This window comes from Vigna unguiculata, chromosome 9 (assembly GCF_037176805.1).
Source record: "Vigna unguiculata cultivar grain cowpea cultivar isolate G323 ecotype 2 chromosome 9, ASM3717680v1, whole genome shotgun sequence".
NCBI classification, from domain to species: Eukaryota; Viridiplantae; Streptophyta; class Magnoliopsida; order Fabales; family Fabaceae; genus Vigna; species Vigna unguiculata.
Genome location: NC_140800.1, coordinates 10,264,388 through 10,275,785, shown reverse-complemented (window position 1 = coordinate 10,275,785; position 11,398 = coordinate 10,264,388). Strand labels below are relative to the sequence as shown.

The 11,398-nt window shown below is 31.7% G+C and overlaps 1 protein-coding gene and 1 pseudogene across 1 annotated transcript; both read left to right on the top strand.

Moving 5' to 3' along the window:
- Positions 1-394: 394 nt before the first annotated feature.
- LOC114162428 (uncharacterized) lies at positions 395-5,070 on the top strand. The gene is made up of 3 exons (XM_028046313.2): positions 395-478; positions 576-684; positions 3,365-5,070. Exons 2-3 carry the CDS (start codon positions 633-635, stop codon positions 4,897-4,899), a joined length of 1,587 nt encoding a protein of 528 aa, XP_027902114.2. The 5' UTR covers positions 395-478; positions 576-632; the 3' UTR covers positions 4,900-5,070.
- Positions 5,071-6,177: 1,107 nt separating this feature from the next.
- Positions 6,178-10,738, top strand: LOC114163432 (BURP domain protein RD22 pseudogene; annotated as a pseudogene).
- Positions 10,739-11,398: the final 660 nt, after the last annotated feature.

Genomic DNA, 11,398 nt, shown 5'->3' with positions numbered 1-11,398 from the left:
TAACTAAAATGGTATAATAACATGGGATCCTAAAAACTAATGCTATGCAGAAAAAAAAAACTTTTACATCACAAATAAATAGGAATAAAAGTTCTTAATGTTAGGAATACAAGTGTGAGTCTAAGTCCCACATTGACCAGAAATGAGAAAGTAGAGCACTATATAAAAATAAAGACCCATAAATCCATTGCCTTAAGGTTTTGGGTTGAGAGTGATTATGTGGTTAGGCTCAGATCTCATTGGTATTGTTCTCTCCAGTGAAACTCTTCTATAAAACCACTTAAAAAATGGGGAAGTTTTTTTTTTTATTCCTTGATTGTTTTGAAAAAAAAAAAAGAAAAAGAATATGAAAGCTAGTCTATCTCTTGTCTATAAATATCACTTGGGTTTCTGTGTTTATTCGCATCAGCTTCTCACTAGTAACCACTTTCCTTCTGCTATGGAGTTTCACTGCCTTGCATTACTTTTTTCTCTCAGTGTGAGTTTTAACTTTAGTTTTTCATTTCTTCTCATTTCTATTATGTTTATATATATTTAAGTTGAGCTCTGTTTTCTTTTTTTTTTTGTGTGAAAAGGTGATACTGATGGCAGCTTATTAGGCTGCCTTACCTCCAGAGATTTACTGGGAAAGGATGCTTCCAAACACACCAATCCCCAAAGCAGTCACACAACTTCCCAAGCTTGGTTAGTACAAATTTTATTATATCTAAAACATGTAATAATTCTGTTTAACCACCAGTTTAGATTATTATATCTAAAACATGCATTAATGTGGGATCATGAAAAGTGATACTCTTGAGATAGAAAAAAAAGAAAAAAAACTCTCTTAATATGACCAATTAATATATCTAAAACACATGCCTCTGGAAGAACACGAATGCGAATGGAGTGAGACCCAAACATGAGCGGACTACGCGAACTGAAAGGAGACCGAAATGTGAGCCAACGAAAACGCAACTAGGCACCAGAATGTTGATTGTGGCGACAAGGTTGAGTGAGTTTGAGGAAAGAGAGCGAGTCCGGATGAAGTGGTGTATACGGTGTTTACAGGCAGTGCTGGTTCGAAAGATTTTGAAAAAGGTTAAATTATATTTTTCCTTTTCAATTTGGACTCTATTTTTTTAATCTCAATTTGATCTTTGTTTTGAAAAAATTTGATGCAATCAATTACTTTTGGGGTGTACTTTTGGGGTGCAGTAACAACATTAAATGGGATTGTTATATTCAGTTCCTGGTTTTTTTAATTTTTTAATTTTTTTAAAAAAATAAAAAAATTTGTTACATGTCAAGTTGACATCGTGTCACGTGACCGTGATAGTATTATGTGGTAGTGACAGTGTCATGTATCACTACTATTATGTCATGTGCATGTCCTCATTCTCAATTTGGTCCATGTATTTTAATTTTTGTCTCAATTTAATCCTAATTTTTGTAAAAATTGAGCAATTTTGTCCCTTTCTATATTAAAACCAAATTTAATTTCTATATAAATGTACATAAAGATTTCTATCAAAATTGATATTTCAAATAAATATTTTTAACAAGATTAAGTTTATCTAAATTTATATTTTACATTGAACTTTATTTAAAATTGTTTTAAAGTTGTTAATAGAAAATAATGTTAATAACAAAAAATATTTATAAATTATATTGATATTTTATTACATCATACTTTAATATTATATTTTTATTTGAATTTATATTTCGAACAATTGTATATTTTTCAAATGTGTAAAGATCAATAGTTTATATACAAATGTTTTAGTTAGTGTAAAAATAAATTATATGAATTTAAAAAAAAATTAACTAGTTTATGTAACAATAAAAAAAATTAAAATTTTAAAACAATTTTAAGTAAAGTTGAATGTGAAACACAGATTTAAATAAAATTAGTTTCATTAAAAGTATATAATAAAAATATCAATATGAATAAAATTATTTGTATAACATTTATATAAAAGTTAATTTTTGTTCCAATTTGGAGAGGGACGAAATTACACAATTTTTACAAAAATTGAAACTAAATTGAGACAAAAATTAAAATACAGGGACCAAATTAAGATTGAGAGAATGATATCTGGCATAATAGTGACACGTGATACTACCACATCACATTGTCACCGTCATGTGGCACAATGTCATCTTGACACATGATAAATTTTTTACTTTTTAAAAAAATTTAAAAATAAATAAATAAAAAATAACACAAAAATTAAAGAAAAATAAAAAAATTCTAAAAAATCCAGGAACTGACACTGACACGTGACACCTCATTTAATGTTGTTATTAAACTACTAATGGAAAGAACTTGATCGCATCAAATTTTCCAAAACCGAAATCAAATTGAGATAAAAAAATAAAATGACCAAATTAATATTTTGCTACGAAAATAAGAATCAAAAATATAATTTAACCTTTGAAAAATGCATAAATTATTTTAAAAAATGAGTAATCGCTTCGAAAAAGAAATAAAAAAGTAAGTTGACGCAGTGGACGAGTGCACCAATTGTTTTAGAAATTTTTTAATAAATAATAGACGCATTTTTTAATAAAAACTCATCTATTGATATCTTAATACATAGGCCTTAAATCTAAAAACGTTTTCTATTGGTTTATTTATTTTTTTAAAAAAATATAAATTAAATATAAATAGTTCGTTTTGGATGAAGCATTATATATGTGTATTCACTTTTATAACACTTATTTCATAAAACCTTGTCTTTTGCCTTTTGTTTTGATTTAGAATGTTTAATTAAATAAGTGTTATTTAAAGAGTGCTCTCTATTAACTATAATGATAATTTATGTTGTTACCATTATGCTCCTGCCTTAATTATATCTAAAATGGTGTAATCACTACAAGAGAAAGGTAATGGTATGCAGAAAAAAAAAGGTCCTTTTAAATCAAAAATAAATAGGAATAAAAATTATTAAAAAAGGGGAAGTGTTTTATTTTATTTTTGTATTTTATTCCTTGATTGTTTTGAAAAAAAAATTATATATGAAAAGCCAGTCTATCTCTTGTCTATAAATATCACTGGGCTTTGTGTGTTTCTTCGCATCAGTTCTCACTTGTAACCACTTTCCTTCTGCTATGTATAACCATTATAATTAAAAAATATTTTATGTTGATTGGAAACACTTGATCCATTGTTAATAAATGAAAATAAAATTTATACATTTATTGATGGTAACTATGAATTTCCAATAATCTCTTAAATACTCATTTAAACTTTTGTTCTCAACAATTTAAGTAGTTTGGAAACTAAATAGTTCAATTTAAAATCTCAAATAACCAAACTAATCTTTTTCAATAGAGAAAGGCCACTATTAAATACTTGATATGTTTGTTTTAATATTGCAAGATGAGATTCTTTCTCTTGGTGGTGAGAAAACTCAATTACAAGATGGTATCAACCAGATGTCATCATCAGAAGACGGAAATCAATTATTTGTCTGGGGTGTTAAGAAAAATCATGGTGTCAAAGAGATGTCATCATCAGAAGACGGAAATCAATTATTTGTCTGGGGTGTTAAGAAAAATCATGGTGGTCAAGAGATGTCATCATCAGAAGACGGAAATCAATTATTAGTCTGGGGTGTTAAGAAAAATCATGGTGTCAAAGAGATGTCATCATCAGAAGACGGAAATCAATTATTTGTCTGGGGTGTTAAGAAAAATCATGGTGTCAAAGAGATGTCATCATCAGAAGACGGAAATCAATTATTTTTCTGGGGTGTTAAGAAAAATCATGGTGTCAAAGAGATGTCATCATCAGAAGACGGAAATCAATTATTTGTCTGGGGTGTTAAGAAAAATCATGGTGGTCAAGAGATGTCATCATCAGAAGACGGAAATCAATTATTAGTCTGGGGTGTTAAGAAAAATCATGGTGTCAAAGAGATGTCATCATCAGAAGACGGAAATCAATTATTTGTCTGGGGTGTTAAGAAAAATCATGGTGTCAAAGAGATGTCATCATCAGCAGACGAAAATCAATTATTATTTTGGGGTGTTAAGAAAAATCATGGTGTCAAAGAGATGTTATCATCAGAAGAAGGAAATCAATTATTAGTTTGGAGTGTTAAGAAAAATCATGGTGGTCAAGAGATGTCATCATTAGAAGACGGAAATCAATTATTAGTCTGGAGTGTTAAGAAAGACGAGACACCTTTTGACTCTCAATCAAAGACAAATGTTGTTATTCAAGAGGTAGTTCCAGTTGCTGAACATCATCACCACGATCACTCAAAATCAAGTATATTTTTCTTAGAAGAAGGATTGAGGCGGGGCACAAAATTGGATGCACACTTCCCTAAAAGAAAATATTCAAGCCCGTTGTTGCCCCGCAAAATTGCAGAACACTTACCATTCTCATCAGAAAAGATAAATGAAATATTAGAGGTTTTGGTTGTGGAGCCAAAGTCAGAGAAAGCTGAGAATGTGGAGTTTGCTCTGAATATGTGTGAAGAGCCTGCACTGAATGGTGAAGAAAAATACTGTGCAACTTCAGTAGAATCCATGGTAGACTTTGTCACTTCAAAACTTGGGAAGAACGTCCATGTTACTTCTACAGAGATAGAAAATGAAGGCAAGTCCCAAAAGTTCTCAGTGAAAGATGGAGTGAAGATTTTAGCAAAAGAAGAGATAATTTCATGTCACCCAATGCAATACCCATATGTTGTGTTTTACTGCCATAAGTTATCAAATAGCAGTGCACATTTTATGCCATTGGAGGGAGAAGATGGAACTAGGATTAAAGCTGTAGCAGTATGCCACAAAGACACATCAGAATGGGATCCAAACCATATTGCATTCAAAGTTCTCAAAGGCAAGCCTGGGACCATTCCTGTGTGTCATTTCTTCCCTGAGGGTCATCTTCTTTGGTATGGTAAATAAAGTTAACTAAACTTATATATCATGCCAAGAATACTACCCTTGAATTAAATAAGGCATTGTGTGATGATGTAATCTTTCAGCCTACGATGTATTTCTGTTTCTTCTGAACTATGTAAGACATCATGAATAATGTAATAAAAATAATGATGATATTATGTATGGCTTGTGTTAGCTTATCGGTGTTATTATTTGAATTTGAAGTTTTTCCTTTCACAGAATTAGATAATAATCTAGACATGTGAATTGCAAACAAAAGACACCAAAACATAGACATTGATTTTGGATTGGACCAGATATACACGTCACACACAAACATATAACATATACAAGAAGAGAGGTAATGTTCAAATTAAATGATTCTTTTTGTTAGATGTGTGTTGCTAGCCAGTCTTAGAAAAATTGCTTCGAAAAAATCTAGACGTGGGGCCCATAATTCAAATAGTATCCGTACGTACGAATCTTTTAGTTTTCTTACGTTTACTTTATTTTATTATATATTATAATTGCGAATACATTTTCAACTTTGTTCCGATCTTCCATCTATTCAAATAACATTATTGATTTTATTCTTTAAAAGCACTTGATTTATAGAAAAAATAATCCATATCAAACATGCCCTCATCATAAAATTTTGTTTTCTTGAAACATCATACGTCAAGATACCAACCCATAACTTCTTCAACCCATATTAACGTCCCATTTAATTTATAAACACAATTAAAGGAAACGTCACACATAAGATAGTAAAATCACGCAGTCCTGGGGTTCCCAACATCACCCTTACAAAACCAGGCACACCACGATGCCAACAAAAGCAGGATAACAGTTTAACTAAGAATTTACAATCCAAAGACAACGAATACAAGGGCCATAGCCTTAAAGAAGACATCACGAAGAGAAGTGTAAGATCCAGCCCAGACGGCTAAGCGGTGGAATCACCATTCCCCTGTTGACCACGAGAACTTCGCCCATCTGCTCCCATCAACCAAGTCGATGATCATTGCAAGAAAGAACAGCCACATACAACACAACCATGCAACGAAACGGGTAAGCTAGAGCCAACAACATATTCATCATACAGTCAAAAGTATTTCCATCATTTCACATCCATATAATCAACCAAACATGTTATGACTCCCAATCAATACACTACGACTCGACTCGACTCATCCGGATACGTATAACTTGGTTGGATTCAGTGGATGCTTGCACTTGTGGTGGATACCTCTACTCGACCCTGAGCTGCTCATCTCCGAGCTATGTGTTACAAGTATTACGATGAATCCAATCTCCCCCACCACAAGGTTAGCCCTTAATGAATTTCAGGCCTCCTGCTACTCTCACCACAGGAGTCAGTCTGCTCTAAGTGAGACTAACTGGCTCCTTAGAGCATCAGGATGCAACCTTACCTTGAATCTTTACCTAGTTATACAGATGGGTCACCACCATGGACACCCACTAACAGGGACCATGGGATTACGTCCCGACCACTGAAGCGCAACCCTGAAAGTCTCACCTAGAGGCCCCAAGGAATTATACACTGACACAAACAAAATACAATCATACAGTCCAATAAGATTCACCATGCAAGGGTGCATTCATTATGTCAACCTTCAAAGCCGTTACATTTCACATTTCCAGGTCCAACCCATTCCAACTCATCATAGTCCATTCATGTTCATAAAATACAACTCATCTCATTTTCATGTCACTTTAGTGATACCAATCTCATTTAGTTCTCATGCCAAAAATCATACCAAACCCATCATTTAAATTTCATGAATCCTGCTACATATACCTCATGCTCCATTATATACATAACTTACATCATAACATCCCTACCCACTCAAAACATGCCATCCAGAAATAAACAAACACCTCTACACAACACTGTCTCGCCCAGCACCTCGCTCAGGCGAGACGTGCTCGCTCAGACGAGCTCCCCCTTCGCCTAGGCGAGGGCTCGAGAAAGGGAGCAGAAGCACTCGCGGGATCTCGCTTAGGCGAGACCCCTCTCGCCTGGGCGACGCTCAAAAGTCAAGCTGGTCGCCTGGGCGACCTTTCGCGCAAAAGTCCTGGGCGAGCTCCCTGTTCATCTCACCTAGGCGAGACTGACTCGCTCGGGCGAGATTAACAGGTCTCGCCACTGTTTTCCTGGAGCAGTCATACCCACTAGTCCAAAACAACACATCAAGCCAATACACACATTCAGAACATCAAACCAACCAAGGACTCTCAACACAAAAGCAAAATAGCAGCGAAAACAAAGTACACCAGTGAGTTCTAGCTTCCCTACCTGGAAACAGAGCCAACTGAAGCCTTGCCGACACGACACTAGCACCGCAACCCTCGGAACGCACTAAAGAGCTGAAAAATAGGAGGTACATGGGACAATGGCGGATTGATACGAAACCCTAACGGTGAAAATACAAAGGAAAGCACTAGAACTCATACGATCTAGAAAAGGGCACTTACGTGGAGTGGGAACTGGTTTAAAGCTAGCTCGAGAAAGCTTGGGGAGAAACCCTAGCAGAGCGTCCTGTGAAAGCAAGGGGTGACTGCTGGTTTTCTGAAAATGAGTGGAATTAGGGCAACGCGAAGGGTTCTTATATCATGGGCCAGCCTTTAGGCCCACTGCTGCAGGGCAGCCCTTAAAATTAAGGACAGAATTACGTAAACAAGATTTTAATGGGCCTTACATTAATTTCTCTACAAATGTACACAAATATTTCTATCAAAATTGATATTTCAAGTAAATATTTTTAACAATATTAAGTTTATCTGAATTTATATTTTACATTGAACTTTATTTAAAATTGTTTTAAAGTTGTTAATAGAAAATAATGTTAATAAAAAAAATTCATAAATTATATTGATATTTTATTACATCATACTTTAATATGGTTTTTTTTATTTGACTTTATATTTCAAATAATTGCATATTTTTCAAATGTGTAAAGTTCAATAATTTTAAAACAAATTATATATTTTTTTAAAAAAATTAACTAATTTATGTAACAATAAAAAACAAATAAATTTAAAATTTGAAAACAATTTTAAATTAAGTTGAATGTGAAACACAAATTTAAATAAACTTAGTTTTGTTAAAAGTATATAATAAAAATATCAATTTGAATAAAAATATCAAATTTAATAAAAATATTTGTATAATATTTATATAAAACTTAATTTTTGTTTCAATTTGGAGAATGACGTGAATTGCACCATTTTTACAAAAATTGTGATTAAATTGAGACAAAAATTAAAAAATCAAAGACCAAATTAAGAAGGAGAGAATGACACTTGGCATAATAGTGACACGTGGCACTATCACGCTACATCACACTGTCACTGCCACGTGACACAATGTCAGCTTGAAACATGGCAAATTTTTAATTTTTTAAAAAAATTAAAAAATAAATAAATTCAAAATAATAAAAAAATTCAAAAAAGAAATTAAAAAATAAAAAGTTTAAAAAAATCCAGAAACTGACACGTGACACCCTATTTAATGCTGTTACTGTACCACTAATGGAAAGAACTTGATTGCATCAAATCTCTCAAAACCGGGACCAAATTGAGATAAAAAAAATAGAATGACCAAATTGATATTTTACTATAAAAATAGAAATAAAAAACATAATACATAAATTCTTTTAAAACATAGTAATCGCATCGAAAAAGAAATAAAAAAGTAAGTTGGGACAGTGGACGAGTGCACCAATTGTCTTAGAAATTTTTTAATAAATAATAGACTTTTTTTAATAAAAATTTATCTATTGATATCTTAATACATAGTCCTTAAATCTAAAAACGTTTTCTATTGGTTTATTTTTTTTTTTCAAAAATATAAATTAAATATAAATAGTGCGTTTTGGATGAAGCATTATATATTTGTATTCACTTTTATAGCACTTATTTCATAAAACCTTTTGCCTTTTGTTTTGATTTAGAATGTTTAATTAAATAAGCGTTATTTAAAAAGTGCTCTCTATTAACTATAATGATAATTTATATGTTGTTACCATTATGCTCCTGCCTTAATTATATCTAAAATGGTGTAATCACTACAAGAGAAAGGTAATGGTATGCAGAAAAAAAAATCCTTTTAAATAAAAAATAAATAGGAATAAAAATTATTAAAAAAGGGGAAATGTTTTATTTTATTTTTGTATTTTATTCCTTGATTGTTTGAAAAAATAAAGTTATATATGAAAAGCCAGTCTATCTCTTGTCTACAAATATCACTGGGGTTTGTGTGTTTCTTCGCATCAGTTTTCACTTGTAACCACTTTCCTTCTGCTATGTATAACCATTCTAATTAAAACATATTTTATGTTGATTGGAAACACTTGATCCTTTTAAATAAATGAAAATAAAATTTATACATTTATTGATGGTAACTATGAATTTCCAATAATCACTTAAATACTCATTTAAACTTTTGTTCTCAACAATTTAAAGAGTTTGAAACTAATTAGTTCAATTTAAAATTTCAAATAACCAAACTAATCTTTTTCAATAGAGAAAGGCCACTATTAAATACTTGATATGTTTTTTTTAATATTGCAAGATGAGATTCTTTCTCTTGATGGTGAGAAAACTCAATTACAAGATGGTATCAACCAGATGTCATTATCACAATACGGAAATCAATTATTAGTCTGGGGTATTAAGAAAAATCATGGTGGTCAAGAGATGTCATCATTACAGGGAAAATCAATTATTAGTTTGGGGTGTTAAGAAAAATCATGGTGGTCAAAAGATGTCATCATCACAAGACGAAAATCAATTATTAGTCTGGGTTATAAGAAAATTCATGGTGGTCAAGAGATGTCATCATCATAAGACGGAAATCAATTATTGGTCTGAGGTGTTAAGAAAAATCATAATGGTCAAGAGATGTCATCATTACAAGACGAAAATCAATTATTATTCTCGGTGTTAAGAAAGACGAGACACCTTTTGACTCTCAATCAAAGACAAATGTTGTTGTTCAAGAGGTCGTTCCAGTTGTTGATCATCATCACCACGATCACTCAAAATCAAGTATATTTTTCTTAGAAGAAGGATTGATGCCGGGCGCAAAATTGGATGCACACTTCCCTAAAAGAAAATATTCAAGTCCGTTGTTGCCCCGCGAAATTGCAGAACACTTACCATTCTCATCAGAAAAGATAAACGAAATATTTGAGATTTTGGCTCTGGAGCCAAATTCAGAGAAAGCTGAGAATGTGGAGTTTGCTCTGAATATGTGTGAAGAGCCTGCACTGAATGGTGAAGAAAAATACTGTGCAACTTCAATAGAATTCATGGTAGACTTCGTCACTTCTATACTTGGGAAGATTGTCCACGTTACTTCTACAGAAAATGAAAACAAGTCTGAAAAGTTCTTAGTGAAAGATGGAGTGAAGATTTTAGCAGACAAAAACATAATTACATGTCATCCTATGAATTACCCATATGTTGTATTTTACTGCCATAAGATATCAAATAGCAGTGTACATTTTATGCCATTGGAGGGAGAAGATGGAACTAGGGTTAAAGCTGTAGCAGTATGCCACAAAGACACATCAGAATGCGATCCAAACCACAATGCATTTCAAGTTCTAAAAGTGAAGCCTGGGACCATTCCTGTGTGTCATTTCTTCCCTGACTGTAATCTTCTTTAATCTTCTTTGGTATGGTAAATAAAGTTAACTAAACTTATATATCATGCCAAGAATACTACCCTTACATTAAATAAGGCATTGTGTGATGATGTAATCTTTCGGCCTACTATGTATTTCTGTTTGTTCTGAACTATGTAAGACATCATGAATAATGTAAAAATAATGATGATATTATTATGTGTGGCTTGTGTTAGCTTATCGGTGCTATTTTTTGAATTTGAAATTTTGCCTTTCACAGAATTAGATAGTAATCTAGACATGTGAATTGCAAACAAAAGACATCAAAAGCATCCGGAACGATAACACCAAAAGACATGTGAATTAAATAATTCTGGACGTGGGCCCTAGATTCAAATAGTATTTTTACGTACGAATCTTTAGTTTTCTTACGTTTACTTTATTTTATTATATATTATAATTGCGAATAAATTTTCAACTTTCTTCCGACCTTCCATCTATTCAAATAACATTATTGATTTTATTCTTTAAAAACACTTGATTTAAAGAAAAAAGTGCATTTCAAGTGTTTTTTAATTTGGTTTCAAGATTATGTGAAACTACTGTACCTATCAAACAAATGGTATCTTGAATAAATATTTTGAATTTCAAGTTTTATTGGATAAACAAACTAATAAGTAAAATTATATGAAATTAAATAATAGAGTACAAATATGTATATTTTAAACACAATGACTAAAATTATGTAACTCGAAATATTATAATTATGGTCTCTTGTGTTTTCATATTCATATTTAGTTATCTAGTTTTCCTTTTAATACGTCTTCCACTAAAATTAATTAGATCATTGATTGTAATATTGATTGTGT

Coding starts and splice junctions, on each gene's coding strand:
- LOC114162428 (XM_028046313.2), top strand. CDS start 633: ATGCTTCCAAACACACCAATCCCCAAAGCAGTCACACAACTTCCCAAG. Junction 685..3,364: donor CACACAACTTCCCAAGCTTG/GTTAGTACAAAT, acceptor TAATATTGCAAG/ATGAGATTCTTTCTCTTGGT.